The sequence below is a fragment of the Scyliorhinus torazame genome, chromosome 26, assembly GCF_047496885.1.
Source record: "Scyliorhinus torazame isolate Kashiwa2021f chromosome 26, sScyTor2.1, whole genome shotgun sequence".
NCBI classification, from domain to species: Eukaryota; Metazoa; Chordata; class Chondrichthyes; order Carcharhiniformes; family Scyliorhinidae; genus Scyliorhinus; species Scyliorhinus torazame.
The window spans coordinates 10,778,683-10,798,236 of NC_092732.1; the positions used below are offsets into that span (position 1 = coordinate 10,778,683).

The window sequence follows — 19,554 nt, forward strand, 5'->3', positions numbered from 1 at the left end:
CAGGGCAGGCTGTGTCAGTATTTGGGATGTGGGCAGGGCAGGCTGTGTCAGTATTTGGGATGTGGGCAGGGCAGGCAGTGCCAGTATTTGGGATGTGGGCAGGGCAGGCAGTGCCAGTATTTGGGATGTGGGCAGGGCAGGCTGTGCCAGTATTTGGGATGTGGGCAGGGCAGGCTGTGCCTGTATTTGGGATGTGGGCAGGGCAGGCAGATGCAGTATTTTGGGATGTGGGCAGGGCAGGCTGTGCCAGTATTTGGGATGTGGGCAGGGCTGGCTGTGCCAGTATTTGGGATGTGGGCAGGGGCAGGCAGTGCCAGTATTTGGATGTGGGCAGGCAGGCTGTGCCCAGTATTTGGGATGTGGGCAGGGCAGGCAGGTGCCAGTATTTGGGATGTGGGCAGGGCAGGCAGTGCCAGTATTTGGGATGTGGGCAGGGCAGGCTGTGCCAGTATTTGGGATGTGGGCAGGGGCAGGCTGTGCCAGTATTTGGGTATGTGTGGCAGGGCAGGCTGTGCCAGTATTTGGGATGTGGGCAGGGGCAGGCTGTGCCAGTATTTGGGATGTGGGCAGGGCAGGCTGTGCCAGTATTTGGGATGTGGGCAGGGCAGGCTTGTGCCAGTATTTGGGATGTGGGCAGGGCAGGCTGTGCAGTATTTGTGATGTGGGCAGGGCAGGCTGTGCCAGTATTTGGGATGTGGGCAGGGCAGGCTGTGCCAGTTATTTGGGATGTGGGCAGGGCAGGCTGTGCCAGTATTTGGGATGTGGGCAGCGCAGGTTGTGCCAGTATTTGGGATGTGGGCAGGGCAGGCTGTGCCAGTATTTGGGATGTGGGCAGGGCAGGCTGTGCCAGTATTTGGGATGTGGGCAGGCAGGCTGTGCCAGTATTTGGGATGATGTGGCAGGGCAGGGCTGTGCCAGTATTTGGGATGTGGCAGCGCAGGTTGTGCCAGTATTTGGGATGTGGGCAGCGCAGGCTGTGCCAGTATTGGGATGTGGCAGCGCAGGCTGTGCCAGTATTTGGGATGTGGGCAGCGCAGGCTGTGCCAGTATTTGGGATGTGGGCAGGGCAGGCTGTGCCAGTATTTGGGATGTGGGCAGGGCAGGCTGTGCCAGTATTTGGGATGTGGGCAGGGCAGGCTGTGCCAGTATTTGGGATGTGGGCAGGGCAGCTGTGCCAGTATTTGGGATGTGGGCAGGGCAGGCTGTGCCAGTATTTGGGATGTGGGCAGGGCAGGCTGTGCCAGTATTTGGGATGTGGGCAGGGCAGGCTGTGCCAGTATTTGGGATGTGGGCAGGCAGCTGTGCAGTATTTGGGATGTGGGCAGGGCAGGCTGTGCCAGTATTTGGGATGTGGGCAGGGCAGGCTGTGCCAGTAATTTGGGATGTGGGCAGGGCCAGGCTGTGCCAGCATTTGGGATGTGGGCAGGGCAGGCTGTGCCAGTATTTGGGATGTGGGCAGGGCAGGCTGTGCCAGATTTTTGGGATGTGGGCAGGGCAGGCTGTGCCAGTATTTGGGATGTGGGCAGGGCAGGCTGTGCCAGTATTTGGGATGTGGGCAGGGCAGGCTGTGCCAGTATTGGGATGTGGGGCAGGCTGTGCCAGTAGGCTGTGCCAGTATTTGTGATGTGGGCACCGCAGGCCTGTGCCAGTATTTGTGATGTGGGCACCGCAGGCTGTGCCAGTATTTGGGATGTGGGCACCGCAGCTGTGGCCAGTATTTGGGATGTGGGCACCGCAGGCTGTGCCAGTATTTGGGATGTGGGCACCGCAGGCTGTGCCAGTATTTGGGATGTGGGCACCGCAGGCTGTGCCAGTATTTGGATGTGGGCAGGGACAGGGCTGTGCCAGTATTTGGATGTGGGCAGGGCAGGCTGTGCCAGTATTTGGGATGTGGCAGGGCAGGCTGTGCCAGTATCTGGTATGTGGGCAGGGCAGGCTGTGCCAGTATTTGGGATGTGGGCATGGAAGGCTGTGCCAGTATCTGGGATGTGGGCATGGCAGGCTGTGCCAGTATTTGGTATGTGGGGCATGGCAGGCTGTGCCAGTATTTGGGATGTGGGCAGCGCAGGCTGTGCAGTATTTGGGATGTGGGCAGGGCAGGCTGTGCCAGTATTTGGGATGTGGGCAGGGCAGGCTGTGCCAGTATTTGGGATGTGGGCAGGCAGGCTGTGCCAGTATTTGGGATGTGGGCAGGGCAGGCTGTGCCAGTATCTGGGATGTGGGCAGGGCAGGCTGTGCCAGTATTTGGGATGTGGGCAGGGCAGGCTGTGCCAGTATTTGGGATGTGGGCAGGGCAGGCTGTGCCAGTATTTGGGATGTGGGCACCGCAGGCTGTGCCAGTATTTGGGATGTGGGCAGGGCAGGCTGTGCCAGTATTTGGGATGTGGGCAGGGCAGGCTGTGCCAGTATTTGGGATGTGGGCAGGGCAGGCTGTGCAGCATTTGGGATGTGGGCAGGGCAGGCGGTGCCAGCATTTGGGATGTGGGCAGGGCAGGCTGTGCAGCATTTGGGATGTGGGCAGGGCAGGCGGTGCCAGTATTTGGGATGTGGGCAGGGCAGGCGGTGCCAGTATTTGGATGTGGGCAGGGCAGGCTGTGCCAGCATTTGGGATGTGGGCAGGGCAGGCGGTGCCAGCATTTGGGATGTGGGCAGGGCAGGCTGTGCCAGCATTTGGGATGTGGGCAGGGCAGGCGGTGCCAGTATTTGGGATGTGGGCAGGGCAGGCTGTGCCAGTATTTGGGATGTGGGCAGGCAGGCTGTGCCAGTATTTGGGATGTGGGCAGCGCAGGCGGTGCCAGTATTTGGGATGTGGGCAGGGCAGGCTGTGCAGTATTTGGGATGTGGGCAGGGCAGGCTGTTCCAGTATTTGGGATGTGGGCAGGGCAGGCTGTGCCAGTATTTGGGATGTGGGCAGGGCAGGCTGTGCCAGAATTTGGGATGTGGGCAGGGCAGGCTGTGCCAGAATTTGGGATGTGGGCAGGGCAGGCTGTGCCAGTATTTGGGATGTGGGCAGGGGCAGGCTGTGCCAGTATTTGGATGTGGGCAGGCAGGCTGTGCCAGTATTTGGGATGTGGGCAGGGCAGGCTGTGCCAGTATTTGGGATGTGGGCAGGGCAGGTTGTGCCAGTATTTGGGATGTGGGCAGGGCAGGTTGTGCCAGTATTTGGGATGTGGGCAGCGCAGGCTGTGCCAGGTATTTGGGATGTGGGCAGCGCAGGCTGTGCCAGTTTTGGGATGTGGCAGGGCAGGCTGTGCAGTATTTGGGATGTGGGCAGGGCAGGCTGTGCCAGTATTTGGATGTGGGCAGGGCAGGCTGTTGCCAGTATTTGGGATGTGGGCAGGGCAGGTTGTGCCAGTATTTGGGATGTGGGCAGGGCAGGCTGTGCCAGTATTTGGGGATGTGGGCAGCGCAGGCTGTGCCAGTATTTGGGATGTGGGCAGCGCAGGCTGTGCCAGTATTTGGGATTGTGGGCAGGGCAGGCTGTGCCAGTATTTGGGATGTGGGCAGGGCAGGTTGTGCCAGTATTTGGGATGTGGGCAGGGCAGGCTGTGCCAGTATTTGGGATGTGGGCAGGGCAGGCTGTGCCAGTATTTGGGATGTGGGCAGGGCAGGCTGTGCCAGTATTGGGATGAGGGCAGGTTGTGCCAGTATTTGGGATGTGGGCAGGGCAGGTTGTGCCAGTATTTGGGATGTGGGCAGGGCAGGTTGTGCCAGTATTTGGGATGTGGGCAGGGCAGGCTGTGCCAGTATTTGGGATGTGGGCAGGGGCTGGCTGTGCCAGTATTTGGGATGTGGGCAGGTTGTGCCAGTATTTGGATGTGGGCAGGGCAGGCTGTGCCAATATTTGGGATGTGGGCAGGGCAGGCTGTGCAGTATTTGGGATGTGGGCAGGGCAGGTTGTGTCAGTATTTGGGATGTGGGCAGGGCAGGCTGTGCCAGTATTTGGGAAGTGGGCAGGGCAGGTTGTGCCAGTATTTGGATGTGGGCAGGGCAGGTTGTGCCAGTATTTGGGATGTGGGCAGGGCAGGCTGTGCCAGTATTTGGGATGTGGGCACCGCAGGCTGTGCCAGCATTTGGGATGTGGGCACCGCAGGCTGTGCCAGTATTTGGGATGTGGGCAGGGCAGGCTGTGCCAGTATTTGGGATGAGGGCAGGCTGTGCCAGTATTTGGGATGTGGCACCGCAGGTTGTGCCAGTATTTGGGATGTGGGCACCGCAGGCTGTGCCAGCATTTGGGATGTGGGCACCGCAGGCTGTGCCAGTATTTGGGATGTGGGCACCGCAGGCTGTGCCAGTATTTGGGATGTGGGGCAGGGCAGGCTGTGCCAGTATTTGGGATGAGGGCAGGCTGTGCCAGTATTTGGGATGAGGGCAGGGCTGTGCCAGTATTTGGGATGTGGGCACCGCAGGTTGTGCCAGTATTTGGGATGTGGCACCGCAGGTTGTGCCAGTATTTGGGATGTGGGCAGCGCAGGCTGTGTCGGTATTTGGGATGTGGGCAGGGCAGGCTGTGCCAGTATTTGGGATGTGGGCAGGACAGGCTGTGCCAGTATTTGGGATGTGGGCAGGGCAGGTGGTGCCAGTATTTGGGATGTGGGCAGTGCAGGCGGTGCCAGTATTTGGGATGTGGGCAGGGCAGGCTGTGCCAGTATTTGGGATGTGGGCAGGGCAGGTTGTGCCAGTATTTGGATGTGGGCAGGGCAGGCTGTGCCAGTATTTGGGATGTGGGCAGGGCAGGCTGTGCCAGTATTTGAGATGAGGGCAGGCTGTGCCAGTATTTGGGATGTGGGCAGCGCAGGCTGTGCCAGTATTTGGGATGTGGGCACCGCAGGTTGTGCCAGTATTTGTGATGTGGGCAGGGCAGGCTGTGCCAGTATTTGGATGTGGGCACCGCAGGCTGTGCCAGTATTTGGGATGTGGGCAGGGCAGGGCTGTGCCAGTATTTGGATGTGGGCAGGGCAGGCTGTGCCGTATTTGGGATGAGGGCAGGGCAGGTTGTGCCAGTATTTGGGATGTGGGCAGGGCAGGCTGTGCCAGTATTTGGAATGTGGGCAGGGCAGGCTGTGCCAGTATTTGAGATGAGGGCAGGCTGTGTCAGTATTTGGGATGTGGGCAGGACAGGCTGTGCCAGTATTTGGGATTTGGCACCGCAGGCTGTGCCAGTATTTGGGGTGTGGGCAGGCAGGCTGTGCCAGTATTTGGGATGAGGGCAGGGCAGGCTGTGCCAGTATTTGGGATGTGGGAACCGCAGGCTGTGCGGTATTTGGGATGTGGGCAGGGCAGGCTGTGCCAGTATTTGGGATGTGGGCAGGGCAGGCTGTGCCAGTATTTGGGATGTGGGCTGGGCAGGTTGTGCCAGTATTTGGGGGATGTGGGCAGGGCAGGCTGTCCCAGTATTTGGGATGTGGGCAGGGCAGGCTGTGCCAGTATTTGGGATGTGGGCAGGGCAGGCTGTGCCAGTATTTGGGATGTGGGCAGGGCAGGCTGTGCCAGTATTTGGGATGTGGGCAGGGCAGGCTGTGCCAGTATTTAGGATGTGGGCAGGGCAGGCTGTGCCAGTATTTGGGGATGTGGGCAGGCAGGCTGTGCCAGTATTTGGATGTGGGCAGGGCAGGCTGTGCCAGTATTTGGGATGTGGGCAGCGCAGGCTGTGCCAGTATTTGGGATGTGGGCAGCGCAGGCTGTGCCAGTAGTTGGGATTTGGGCAGGGCAGGCTGTGCCAGTATTTGGGATGTGGGCAGGGCAGGTTGTGCCAGTATTTGGGATGTGGGCAGGGCAGGTTGTGCCAGTATTTGGGATGTGGGCAGGGCAGGCTGTGCCAGTATTTGGATGTGGCAGGGCAGGCTGTGCCAGTATTTGGGATGAGGGCAGGTTGTGCCAGTATTTGGGATGTGGGCAGGGCAGGTTGTGCCAGTATTTGGGGATGTGGGCAGGGCAGTTGTGCCAGTATTTGGGATGTGGGCAGGGCAGGCTGTGCAGTATTTGGGATGTGGGCAGGGCAGGCTGTGCCAGTATTTGGGATGTGGGCAGGTTGTGCCAGTATTTGGGATGTGGGCAGGGCAGGCTGTGCCAATATTTGGGATGTGGGGCAGGGCAGGCTGTGCCTGTATTTGGGATGTGGGCAGGGCAGGTTGTGTCAGTATTTGGGATGTGGGCAGGGCAGGCTGTGCCAGTATTTGGGAAGTGGGCAGGGCAGGTTGTGCCAGTATTTGGGATGTGGGCAGGGCAGGTTGTGCCAGTATTTGGGATGTGGGCAGGGCAGGCTGTGCCAGTATTTGGGATGTGGGCACCGCAGGCTGTGCAGCATTTGGGATATGGGCACCGCAGGCTGTGCCAGTATTTGGGATGTGGGCAGGGCAGGCTGTGCCAGTATTTGGGATGAGGGCAGGCTGTGCCAGTATTTGGGATGTGGGCACCGCAGGTTGTGCCAGTATTTGGGATGTGGCACCGCAGGCTGTGCCAGCATTTGGGATGTGGGCACCGCAGGCTGTGCCAGTATTTGGGATGTGGGCACCGCAGGCTGTGCCAGTATTTGGGATGTGGGCAGGGCAGGCTGTGCCAGTATTTGGGATGAGGGCAGGCTGTGCCAGTATTTGGGATGAGGGCAGGCTGTGCCAGTATTTGGGATGTGGGCACCGCAGGTTGTGCCAGTATTTGGGATGTGGGCACCGCAGGTTGTGCCAGTATTTGGGATGTGGGGGCAGGGCAGGCTGTGCCAGTATTTGGGATGTGGGCAGGACAGGCTGTGCCAGTATTTGGGATGTGGGCAGGGCAGGTGGTGCCAGTATTTGGGATGTGGGCAGTGCAGGCGGTGCCAGTATTTGGGATGTGGGCAGGGCAGGCTGTGCCAGTATTTGGGATGTGGGCAGGGCAGGTTGTGCCAGTATTTGGGATGTGGGCAGGGCAGGCTGTGCCAGTATTTGGGATGTGGGCAGGGCAGGCTGTGCCAGTATTTGAGATGAGGGCAGGCTGTGCCAGTATTTGGGATGTGGGCAGCGCAGGCTGTGCCAGTATTTGGGATGTGGGCACCGCAGGTTGTGCCAGTATTTGTGATGTGGGCACGGCAGGCTGTGCCAGTATTTGGGATGTGGGCACCGCAGGCTGTGCCAGTATTTGGGATGTGGGCAGGGCAGGCTGTGCCAGTATTTGGGATGTGGGCAGGGCAGGCTGTGCCGGTATTTGGGATGAGGGCAGGGCAGGTTGTGCCAGTATTTGGGATGTGGGCAGGGCAGGCTGTGCCAGTATTTGGGATGTGGGCAGGGCAGGCTGTGCCAGTATTTGAGATGAGGGCAGGCTGTGTCAGTATTTGGGATGTGGGCAGGACAGGCTGTGCCAGTATTTGGGATTTGGCACCGCAGGCTGTGCCAGTATTTGGGATGTGGGCAGGGCAGGCTGTGCCAGTATTTGGGATGAGGGCAGGGCAGGCTGTGCCAGTATTTGGGATGTGGGAACCGCAGGCTGTGCCGGTATTTGGGATGTGGGCAGGGCAGGCTGTGCCAGTATTTGGGATGTGGGCAGGGCAGGCTGTGCCAGTATTTGGGATGTGGGCAGGGCAGGTTGTGCCAGTATTTGGGGATGTGGGCAGGGCAGGCTGTGCCAGTATTTGGGATGTGGGCAGGGCAGGCTGTGCCAGTATTTGGGATGTGGGCAGGGCAGGCTGTGCCAGTATTTGGGATGTGGGCAGGGCAGGCTGTGCCAGTATTTGGGGTGTGGGCAGGGCAGGCTGTGCCAGTATTTAGGATGTGGGCAGGGCAGGCTGTGCCAGTATTTGGGGATGTGGGCAGGGCAGGCTGTGCCAGTATTTGGGATGTGGGCAGGGCAGGCTGTGCCAGTATTTGGGATGTGGGCAGGGCAGGTTGTGCCCGTATTTGGGGATGTGGGCAGGGCAGGCTGTGCCAGTATTTGGGATGTGGGCAGGGCAGGCTGTGCCAGTATTTGGGATGTGGGCAGGGCAGGCTGTGCCAGTATTTGGGATGTGGGCAGGGCAGGCTGTGCCAGTATTTGGGATGTGGGCAGCGCAGGCTGTGCCAGTATTTGGGATGTGGGCAGGGCAGGTTGTGCCAGTATTTGGGATGTGGGCACCGCAGGCTGTGCCAGTATTTGGGATGTGGGCAGGGCAGGCTGTGCCAGTATTTGGGATGTGGGCAGGGCAGGCTGTGCCAGTATTTGGGATGTGGGCAGGGCAGGTTGTGCCAGTATTTGGGATGTGGGCAGGGCAGGCTGTGCCAGTATTTGGGATGTGGGCAGGGCAGGCTGTGCCAGTATTTGGGATGTGGGTACCGCAGGCTGTGCCAGTATTTGGGATGTGGGCAGGGCAGGCTGTGCCAGTATTTGGGAGGTGGGCAGGGCAGGCTGTGCCAGTATTTGGGAGGTGGGCAGGGCAGGCTGTGCCAGTATTTGGGAGGTGGGCAGGGCAGGCTGTGCCAGTATTTGGGAGGTGGGCAGGGCAGGCTGTGCCAGTATTTGGGAGGTGGGCAGGGCAGGCTGTGTCAGTATTTGGGATGTAGGCAGGGCAGGCTGTGCCAGTATTTGGGATGTGGGCAGGGCAGGCTGTGCCAGTATTTGGGATCTGGGCAGCGCAGGCTGTGCCAGTATTTGGGATGTGGGCAGCGCAGGCTGTGCCAGTATTTGGGATGTGGGCACCGCAGGCTGTGCCAGTATTTGGGATGTGGGCAGGGCAGGTTTACCCAGTATTTGGGATGTGGGCAGGGCAGGTTGTGCCAGTATTTGGGATGTGGGCAGGGCAGGCTGTGCCAGTATTTGGGATGTGGGCAGGGCAGGCTGTGCCAGTACTTCGGAAGTGGGCAGGGCAGGCTGTGCCAGTATTTGGGATGTGGGCACCGCAGGCTGTGCCAGTATTTGGGATGTGGGCAGGGCAGGCTGTGCCAGTATTTGGGATGTGGGCAGGGCAGGCTGTGCCAGTGTTTGGGATGTGGGCAGGGCAGGCTGTGCCAGTATTTGGGATGTGGGCAGGGCAGGCTGTGTCAGTATTTGGGATGTGGGCAGGGCAGGCTGTGCCAGTATTTGGGATGTGGGCAGGGCAGGTTGTGCCAGTATTTGGGATGTGGGCAGGGCAGGTTGTGTCAGTATTTGGGATGTGGGCAGGGCAGGCTGTGCCAGTATTTGGGATGTGGGCAGGGCAGGCTGTGCCAGTATTTGGGATGTGGGCAGGGCAGGCTGTGCCAGTATTTGGGATGTGGGCAGGGCAGGCTGTGCCAGTATTTGGGATGTGGGCAGGGCAGGTTGTGCCAGTATTTGGGATGTGGGCAGGGCAGGTTGTGCCAGTATTTGGGATGTGGGCAGGGCAGGTTGTGCCAGTATTTGGGATGTGGGCAGGGCAGGCTGTGCCAGTATTTGGGATGTGGGCAGGGCAGGCTGTGCCAGTATTTGGGATGTGGGCAGGGCAGGCTGTGCCAGTATTTGGGATGTGGGCACCGCAGGCTGTGCCAGTATTTGGGATGTGGGCAGGGCAGGTTGTGCCAGTATTTGGGATGTGGGCAGGGCAGGCTGTGCCAGTATTTGGGATGTGGGCAGGGCAGGTTGTGCCAGTATTTGGGATGTGGGCAGGGCAGGCTGTGCCAGTATTTGGGATGTGGGCAGCGCAGGCTGTGCCAGTATTTGGGATGTGGGCAGGGCAGGCTGTGCCAGTATTTGGGATGTGGGCAGGGCAGGCTGTGTCAGTATTTGGGATGTGGGCAGGGCAGGCTGTGCCAGTATTTGGGATGTGGGCAGGGCAGGCAGTGCCAGTATTTGGGATGTGGGCAGGGCAGGCTGTGCCAGTATTTGGGATGTGGGCACCGCAGGCTGTGCCAGTATTTGGGATGTGGGCAGCGCAGGCTGTGCCAGTATTTGGGAAGTGGGCAGGGCAGGTTGTGCCAGTATTTGGGATGTGGGCAGCGCAGGCTGTGCCAGTATTTGGGATGTGGGCAGGGCAGGCTGTGCCAGTATTTGGGATGTGGGCAGGGCAGGCTGTGCCAGTATTTGGGATGTGGGCAGGGCAGGCTGTGCCAGTATTTGGGATGTGGGCAGGGCAGGCTGTGCCAGTATTTGGGATGTGGGCAGGGCAGGCTGTGCCAGTATTTGGGATGTGGGCAGGGCAGGCTGTGCCAGTATTTGGGATGTGGGCAGGGCAGGCTGTGCCAGTATTTGGGATGTGGGCAGGGCAGGCTGTGCCAGTATTTGGGATGTGGGCAGCGCAGGCTGTGCCAGTATTTGGGATGTGGGCAGGGCAGGCTGTGCCAGTATTTACTGCCCAGCCTAACTGCACTTGATGGGGCAGTTAAGAGTCCCATTGTTGTGGGTCTGGAGTCACATGTGGGCGAGACTGGTAAGGACGGCAGATTTCCTTCCCTAAAGGACATCAGTGAACCAGATGGGTTTTTACCACAATCGGTAATGGTTTAAGTCATTAGACTTTTAATTCCAGATTCCTTTAAAATTCTAATTTCACCATCTGCCGAGGTGGGATTTGAACAAGAGACCCCAGAGCATTACTCCAGTGACAATAGCATTTCGCCACCGCCTCCCCTTGTGTCTCCCCATTCCGAGGATTGCCTGGAGTCTCGTTCAGGGACAGAGGGCAATTTCTGTCACACACAGGGTGGGAGTGTCTGGAGCGAGCTGCCAGAGGCAGTGATGGAGACGGGTACATTTTTGTCTTTTAAAAAGCAGTTAGTTCCATGGGCAGGGTGGGTATTTAAAAAGCAGTTAGTTCCATGGGCAGGGTGGGTATAGAGGGACATGGGCCAATGGCGGGCAAGTGGGATTAGCGTAGTGGTAGAAACTGGGCAGCACGGACAGGCTGGGTGAAGGGCCTGTTTCCATGATAGAAACTGGGCAGCACGGACAGGCTGGGTGAAGGGCCTGTTTCCATGCTGTGAACATCTCTGACTCGATGAGTTCACCGTGTTAAAGGCTGCAGACAGATCGCGAGGGAGTTGGCAGAAGTGACAGAGGCTGTCTTTGTGACCGAGAAGACAAACGTCGGTACTTTGGCAGGAGTGACGGATGGAATCAAACGGGAGTTTCAGGAATTTGGGAGCTGACAAACGAAACAAAACAGGTGTCAGAGATATTAAAAAAAAAGACTTGGCAAGGAACTGCTGAGGGTTTTGGCAAAGGTTGGTACCATGACCAGGACAGGCTTGGAGGGCCGAATGGCCTGTTCCTGTGCTGGATTGTTCTTCGTTCTTTGTCCCACTAAAATTTTAACACAAATCTTTGACGTTCCCCAAAACGGTGCTGGGGTCTATTAACATCTGCACAAACTGACCCCAATTGGCAGAGTTCAGTCCTGACTCTGATGGAATCCCGAAAGAATGAGGACATCCAACACATCAAGTGTGCACCTATCCTCTGAAAGAACACCCTGCCTAGGCCCATACTCCTACCCCGTCACCGCAACTCCAACTAACTTTTTTGAGACACAAAGGGACAATTTTGCATGGCCTATCTACCTAACCTGCACATCTCTGGACTGTGGGAGGAAACCGGAGCACCCGGAGGAAACCCACGCACACACGGGGAGAACGTGCAGACTCCACACAGACAGTGACCCAAGGCCAGAATTGAATCTGCTCCCTGTCGATGAGAGGCAGCAGTGTTAATCACTGTGCCACCCACATTAACAGCAAAATGCAATGGCTGTGTTATTTGTGAACTTGCTGGTGACTGATCAGGTGCGACGACCGAGTGAATCCTTTGCCACAATCCGGGCAGGTGAATGGCCTCTCCCCGGTGTGAATCCGCTGGTGTCTCAGCCGGTGCGATGAGTTAATGAATCCCTTCCCGCACTCATAGCAAATGAACGGCCTCTCCCCGGTGTGAACCCTCTGGTGATCCAGCAGGTGGGAGTGTACCGTGAATCCTTTCCCGCACATGGAGCACATAAACGGCCTCTCCCCCGTGTGAACCCGCTGGTGAGTCAGCAGGTTAGCAAACTGCGTGAATCCCTTGCCACATTCGGAGCAGGTGAACGGCCTCTCCCCCGTGTGAACCCGCTGGTGTGCCCGCAGGTCAGACGACACCGTGAATCCCTTGCCACACTCCAGGCAGGTGAATGGCCTCTCCCCGGTGTGTACCCGCTGGTGGATCAGCAAGGTGGACGATTGAGTGAATTCCTTCCCACACACCGAACAGGTAAAGGGCTTCTCACCGGTGTGAATGCGTCGATGAATTTCCAGCACGGACGGGTAACTGAATCCCTTCCCACAGTCGCCACATTTCAGGGGTTTTTCCTTCGAGTGATTGCGCTCGTGTCTCCACAGGGCAGCTGATTGGCTGAAGCCGCGCCCACACACAGAACACTTGTACGGTTTCTCCGCACTGCGAATGGTGCTCTCTCCTTCCATGTCCAAACCAGTTATAGTCAGGCATCAAAAAACCCACCGGCTCCTTCAGATCCTGAAGTGATGTCAGAGCTTCCCGATCGCATATCCTGCCATTCCAACGCCCTGCGAAATTGATCGAAAACAGGAAAATAAAAGGGGAGTGTGAAGGAACCCACGATAGCATCAACGACACTGAGCTGAATCAAGCGGCTCATTTCTGGAGCTGGTTCATTGGGTGATGAATCGGGTCAAGTGTTAGATTTGTTTGTGGGAGAGCACTTTGGAGATAGTGACCACAATTTGGATTCTTTCACTATTGCAATGGAGAGGGATAGGGCCATACGGCAGGCCAAGGTGTATACTTGGGGGAGGGGCAATTCTGATGCAATTAGGCAAGAATTAGGGAGCATAAGATGGGAACAGAAACTGTCAGGAAAAGGCACAAATGAAAAGTGGAGCTTGTTCAAGGAACAAATACTGCGTGTCCTTGATAGGTATGTCCCGGTCAGGCAGGAAGGAAATGGCCGTGTGAGGGAACCATGGTTCACAAAAGAGGTTGAATGTCTTGTCAAGAGGAAAAAGGAAGAGTATGTAAGGATGAGAAAACAAGGTTCTGTTGGGTCGCTTGAGGGTTACAAGGTAGCAAGGAATGAGCTAAAAAAAAGGACTTAGGCGAGCTAGGAGGGGGCATGAGAAGTCCTTGGCGGGTCGGATCAAGGAAAACCCCAAGGCTTTTTACTCTGATGTGAGAAATGAAAGAATGACCAGGGTGTGGTTAGGGCCGGTCAAGGACAGTAGTGGGAACTTGCGCATGGAGTCAGAAGAGATAGGAGAGGCGTTGAATGAATACTTTTCTTCAGTGTTCACCAAGGAGAGGGGCCATGTTTTTGAGGATGAGAGTGTGATAGAGGCGGGCAGGCTGGAGGAGGTAGATGGTTCTGAGGGAGGATGTATTCACAATTTTGAAAAACCTGAGGGTCGACAAGTCCCCTGGGCCAGATGGGATATATCCTAGGATTCTTTGGGAGGCAAGGGATGAGATTGCAGAGCCTTTGGCTTTGATCTTTGGGTCCTCACTGTCCACGGGGATAGTGCCAGAGGACTGGAGAGTGGCGAATGTTGTTCCTCTGTTCAAGAAAGTGAATAGGAATGACCCTGGTAATTATAGGCCGGTTAGTCTTACTTCGGTGGTCGGTAAGATAATGGAAAAGTTCCTGAAGGATAGGATTTATGACCATTTGGAAAGATGCTGGTTAATTCGGGAAAGTCAACACGGATTCGTGAAGGGCAAGTCCTGCCTCACAAATTTGATTGAATTCTTTGAGGAGGTAACCAAGTGTGTAGATGAAGGGAGAGAAGTTGATGTCGTATACATGGATTTTAGGAAGGCGTTTCATAAGGTTCCCCATGGTCGGCTGATGAAGAAAGTAAGGATGTGGGATAGAGGGAAATTTGGCCAATTGGATAAATAACTGGCTATCACATAGAAGACAGAGGGTGGTGGTGGATGGAAAATTTTCAGACTGGAGACCAGTCACCAGCGGTGTACCACAGGGATCAGTGCTGGGTCCTCTGCTATTTGTGATTTTTATCAATGACTTGGAGGAGGGGGCTGAAGGGTGGGTCAGTAAATTTTCTGATGACACCAAGATTGGTGGAGTAGTGGATGAGGAGGAGGGCTGTGTAGGCTGCAAAGAGACATTGATAGGATGCAGAGCTGGGCCGAAAAATGGCAGATGGAGTTTAACCCTGATAAGTGCGAGGTGATTCATTTTGGTAGGAAAAATATGAATGCGGATTACAGGGTTCAACGGCAGGGTTCTGAGGAATGTGGAGGAACAGGGAGATCTTGGGGTTCATGTCCACAGATCTCTGAAGGTTGCCACTCAAGTGGATAGAGCCGTGAAGAAGGCCTACAGTGTGTAAGCGTTTATTAACAGGGGGCTTGAGTTTAAGAGCCGTGAGGTTATGCTGCAACTATACAGGACCCTGGTGAGACCACATTTGGAGTATTGTGTGCAGTTCCGGTCACCTCATTATAGGAAGGATGTGGAAGCATTCGAAAGAGTGCAGAGATTTACCAGGATGCTACCTGGTTTGGAGGATAGGTCTTATGCGGAAAGGTTGAGGGAGCTAGGGCTTTTCTCTTTGGAGCGGAGGAGGAAGAGAGGTCACTTTCGACGTTTATAAGATGATGAGGGGGATAGATAGAGTGGACGTTCTGAGACTATTTCCTCGGGTGGATGTGGCTGTTACAAGGGGGCATAACTATAAGGTTCAGGGTGGGAGATATAGGAGGGATGTCCGAGGTAGGTTCTTTACTCAGAGAGTGGTTAGGGTGTGGACTGGACTGCCTGCTGTGACGGTGGAGTTGCGATAGGGAGACACTGAGAGAGCGAGGGCGAGAGGGGGAGGGGAGGGAGCGAGGGGGGGATGGGAGGGAGCGAGGGGGGGATGGGAGAGAGCGAGGGGGGGATGGGAGAGAGCGAGGGGGGGATGGGAGGGAGCGAGGGGGGGATGGGAGGGAGAGAGGGGGGATGGGAGGGAAGCGAGGGGGGATGGGAGGGAAGCGAGGGGGGATGGGAGGGAAGCGAGGGGGGATGGGAGGGAAGCGAGGGGGGATGGGAGGGAAGCGAGGGGGGATGGGAGGGAAGCGAGGGGGGATGGGAGGGAAGCGAGGGGGGATGGGAGGGGAGCGAGGAGGCGAGGGAGCGAGAGGGCGAGGGAGCGAGGGGGCGAGGGAGCGAGGGGGCGAGGGAGCGAGAGGGCGAGGGAGCGAGAGGGCGAGGGAGCGAGAGGGCGAGGGAGCGAGAGGGCGAGGGAGCGAGAGGGCGAGCGAGGGAGCGAGGGGGCGAGGGAGCGAGAGGGCGAGGGAGCGAGAGGGCGAGGGAGCGAGAGGGCGAGGGAGCGAGAGGGCGAGGGAGCGAGAGGGCGAGCGAGCGAGAGGGCGAGGGAGCGAGAGGGCGAGGGAGCGAGAGGGCGAGGGAGCGAGAGGGCGAGAGGGCGAGGGGGCGAGAGGGCGAGGGAGCGAGAGGGCGAGGGAGCGAGAGGGCGAGGGAGCGAGAGGGCGAGGGAGCGAGAGGGCGAGGGAGCGAGAGGGCGAGGGAGCGAGAGGGCGAGGGAGCGAGAGGGCGAGGGAGCGAGAGGGCGAGGGAGCGAGAGGGCGAGGGAGCGAGAGGGCGAGGGAGCGAGAGGGCGAGGGAGCGAGAGGGCGAGGGAGCGAGAGGGCGAGGGAGCGAGAGGGCGAGGGAGCGAGAGGGCGAGGGAGCGAGGGAGCGAGAGGGCGAGGGAGCGAGAGGGCGAGGCGAGGGAGCGAGAGGGCGAGGCGAGGGAGCGAGAGGGCGAGGCGAGGGAGCGAGAGGGCGAGGCGAGGGAGCGAGAGGGCGAGGCGAGGGAGCGAGAGGGCGAGGCGAGGGAGCGAGAGGGCGAGGGAGCGAGAGGGCGAGGGAGCGAGAGGGCGAGGGAGCGAGAGGGCGAGGGAGCGAGAGGGCGAGGGGGGGATGGGAGGGAAGCGAGGGGGGGATGGGAGGGAAGCGAGGGGGGGATGGGAGGGAAGCGAGGGGGGGATGGGAGGGAAGCGAGGGGGGGGATGGGAGGGAAGCGAGGGGGGGGATGGGAGGGAAGCGAGGGGGGGGATGGGAGGGAAGCGAGGGGGGGGATGGGAGGGAAGCGAGGGGGGGGATGGGAGGGAAGCGAGGGGGGGGTGGGTGGGGAGTGAGGGGGGGATGGGAGGGAAGCGAGGGGGGATGGGAGGGAAGCGAGGGGGGATGGGAGGGAAGCGAGGGGGGATGGGAGGGGAGCGAGGAGGCGAGGCAGCGAGAGGGCGAGGGAGCGAGGAGGCGAGAGGGCGAGGGAGCGAGAGGGCGAGGGAGCGAGAGGGCGAGGGAGCGAGAGGGCGAGGGAGCGAGAGGGCGAGGGAGCGAGAGGGCGAGCGAGCGAGAGGGCGAGCGAGAGGGCGAGCGAGCGAGAGGGCGAGCGAGAGGGCGAGGGAGCGAGAGGGTGAGGGAGCGAGAGGGCGAGGGAGCGAGAGGGCGAGGGAGCGAGAGGGCGAGCGAGCGAGAGGGCGAGGGAGCGAGAGGGCGAGCGAGCGAGAGGGCGAGCGAGCGAGAGGGCGAGCGAGCGAGAGGGCGAGAGGGCGAGCGAGAGGGCGAGCGAGAGGGAGCGAGAGGGCGAGAGGGCGAGGGAGCGAGGGAGCGAGAGGGCGAGGGAGCGAGAGGGCGAGGGAGCGAGAGGGCGAGGGAGCGAGAGGGCGAGGGAGCGAGAGGGCGAGGGAGCGAGAGGGCGAGGGGGCGAGGGAGCGAGAGGGCGAGGGAGCGAGAGGGCGAGGGAGCGAGAGGGCGAGGGAGCGAGAGGGCGAGGGAGCGAGAGGGCGAGGGAGCGAGAGGGCGAGGGAGCGAGAGGGCGCGAGGGAGCGAGAGAGCGAGGGAGCGAGGGAGGCGAGGGAGCGAGGGAGGCGAGGGAGCGAGAGGCCGAGAGAGGCGGGGGAGCGAGAGGCCGAGGGAGCGAGAGGCCGAGGGAGCGAGAGGCCGAGGGAGCGAGGGGGCGAGGGGGCGAGGGAGCGAGGGAGCGAGGGAGGCGAGGGAGCGAGAGGCCGAGGGAGGCGAGGGAGCGAGAGGCCGAGAGAGGCGAGGGAGCGAGGGGGCGAGGGAGCGAGAGGCCGAGGGAGCGAGAGGCCGAGGGAGCGAGGGGGCGAGGGAGCGAGGGGGCGAGGGAGCGAGGGGGCGAGGGAGCGAGGGGGCGAGGGAGCGAGGGGGCGAGGGAGCGAGAGGGCGAGGGAGCGAGAGGGCGAGGGAGCGAGAGGGCGCGAGGGCGAGGGAGCGAGAGGGCGAGGGAGCGAGAGAGCGAGGGAGCGAGAGGGCGAGGGAGTGAGAGGGCGAGGGAGTGAGAGGGCGAGGGGGCGAGGGAGCGAGGGAGCGAGAGCGAGGGAGCGAGGGAGCGAGAGCGAGGGAGCGAGAGGGCGAGGGAGGCTAGAGAAGGAGAGGGCGAGGGAGCGAGAGGGCGAGGGGGCGAGGGCGAGGGGGCGAGAGAGGCTAGAGAAGGAGAGGGCGAGGGAGCGAGAGGGCGAGGGGGCGAGAGGCCGAGGGAACGAAAGGGCGAGGGGGAGAGGGAGCGAGAGGGCGAGGGGGAGAGGGAGCGAGGGGGCGAGAGGGCAAGACAGAGCGGAGCGCCGACCCAGACAGAGCGGAGCGCCGACCCAGACAGAGCGGAGCGCCGACCCAGACAGAGCGGAGCGCCGACCCAGACAGAGCGGAGCGCCGACCCAGACAGAGCGGAGCGCCGACCCAGACAGAGCGGAGCGCCGACCCAGACAGAGCGGAGCGCCGACCCAGACAGAGCGCCGACCCAGACAGAGCGGACCGCCGACCCAGACAGAGCGGAGCGGCGACCCAGACAGAGCGGAGCGCCGACCCAGACAGAGCGGAGCGCCGACCCAGACAGAGCGGAGCGCCGACCCAGACAGAGCGGAGCGCCGACCCAGACAGAGCGGAGCGCCGACCCAGACAGAGCGGAGCGCCGACCCAGACAGAGCGGAGCGCCGACCCAGACAGAGCGGAGCGCCGACCCAGACAGAGCGGAGCGCCGACCCAGACAGAGCGGAGCGCCGACCCAGACAGAGCGGAGCCCCGACCCAGACAGAGCGGAGCCCCGACCCAGACAGAGCGGAGCCCCGACCCAGACAGAGCGGAGCCCCGACCCAGACAGAGCGGAGCGCCGGCCCAGACAGAGCGGAGCGGCGACCCAGACAGAGCGGAGCGGCGACCCAGACAGAGCGGAGCGCCGACCCAGACAGAGCGGAGCGCCGACCCAGACAGAGCGGAGCGCCGACCCAGACAGAGCGGAGCGCCGACCCAGACAGAGCGGAGCGCCGACCCAGACAGAGCGGAGCGCCGACCCAGACAGAGCGGAGCCCCGACCCAGACAGAGCGGAGCGCCGACCCAGACAGAGCGGAGCGCCGACCCAGACAGAGCGGAGCGCCGACCCAGACAGAGCGGAGCGCCGACCCAGACAGAGCGGAGCGCCGACCCAGACAGAGCGGAGCGCCGACCCAGACAGAGCGGAGCGGCGACCCAGACAGAGCGGCGACCCAGACAGAGCGGCGACCCAGACAGAGCGGAGCGCCGACCCAGACAGAGCGGAGCGCCGACCCAGACAGAGCGGAGCCCCGACCCAGACAGAGCGGAGCGCGACCCAGACAGAGCGGAGCGCGACCCAGACAGAGCGGAGCGGCGACCCAGACAGAGCGCCGCGGCGACCCAGACAGAGCGGAGCGCCGACCCAGACAGAGCGGAGCGCCGACCCAGACAGAGCGCCGCAGCGACCCAGACAGAGCGGAGCGCCGACCCAGACAGAGCGGAGCGCCGACCCAGACAGTGCGGAGCGCCGACCCAGACAGAGCGGAGCGCCGACCCAGACAGAGCGGAGCGCCGACCCAGACAGAGCGGAGCGCCGACCCAGACAGAGCGGAGCGCCGACCCAGACAGAGCGGAGCGCCGACCCAGACAGAGCGGAGCGCCGACCCAGACAGAGCGGAGCGCCGACCCAGACAGAGCGGCGACCCAGACAGAGCGGAGCACCGACCCAGACAGAGCGCCGACCCAGACAGAGCGGAGCGCCGACCCAGACAGAGCGGAGCGCCGACCCAGACAGAGCGGAGCGCCGACCCAGACAGAGCGGAGCGCCGACCCAGACAGAGCGGAGCGCCGACCCAGACAGAGCGGCGACCCAGACAGAGCGGAGCGTCGACCCAGACAGAGCGGAGCGCCGACCCAGACAGAGCGGAGCGCCGACCCAGACAGAGCGGAGCGCCGACCCAGACAGAGCGGAGCGCCGACCCAGACAGAGCGGAGCGGCGACCCAGACAGAGCGGAGCGGCGACCCAGACAGAGCGGAGCGCCGACCCAGACAGAGCGGAGCGCCGACCCAGACAGAGCGGAGCGCCGACCCAGACAGAGCGGAGCGCCGACCCAGACAGAGCGGAGCGCCGACCCAGGCAGAGCGGAGCGCCGACCCAGACAGAGCGGAGCGCCGACCCAGACAGAGCGGAGCGCCGACCCAGAGAGAGCGGAGCGCCGACCCAGAGAGAGCGGAGCGCCGACCCAGACAGAGCGGAGCGCCGACCCAGACAGAGCGGAGCGCCGACCCAGACAGAGCGGAGCGGCGACCCAGACAGAGCGGAGCGCCGACCCAGACAGAGCGGAGCGCCGACCCAGACAGAGCGGAGCG

The 19,554-nt window shown here is 61.0% G+C and overlaps 1 protein-coding gene across 1 annotated transcript in view; it reads right to left on the reverse strand.

Annotated features, from left to right (window-relative positions):
- Positions 1–19,554, reverse strand: part of LOC140402901 (uncharacterized) — a 102,034-nt gene that overhangs the window by 65,563 nt on the left and 16,917 nt on the right. The window contains exon 2 of the mRNA XM_072490530.1: positions 11,661–12,452. Within this exon, the coding sequence (XP_072346631.1) occupies positions 11,661–12,350 (690 nt within the window). The 5' untranslated portion in view covers positions 12,351–12,452. The remainder of the gene's footprint in view (positions 1–11,660; positions 12,453–19,554) is intronic.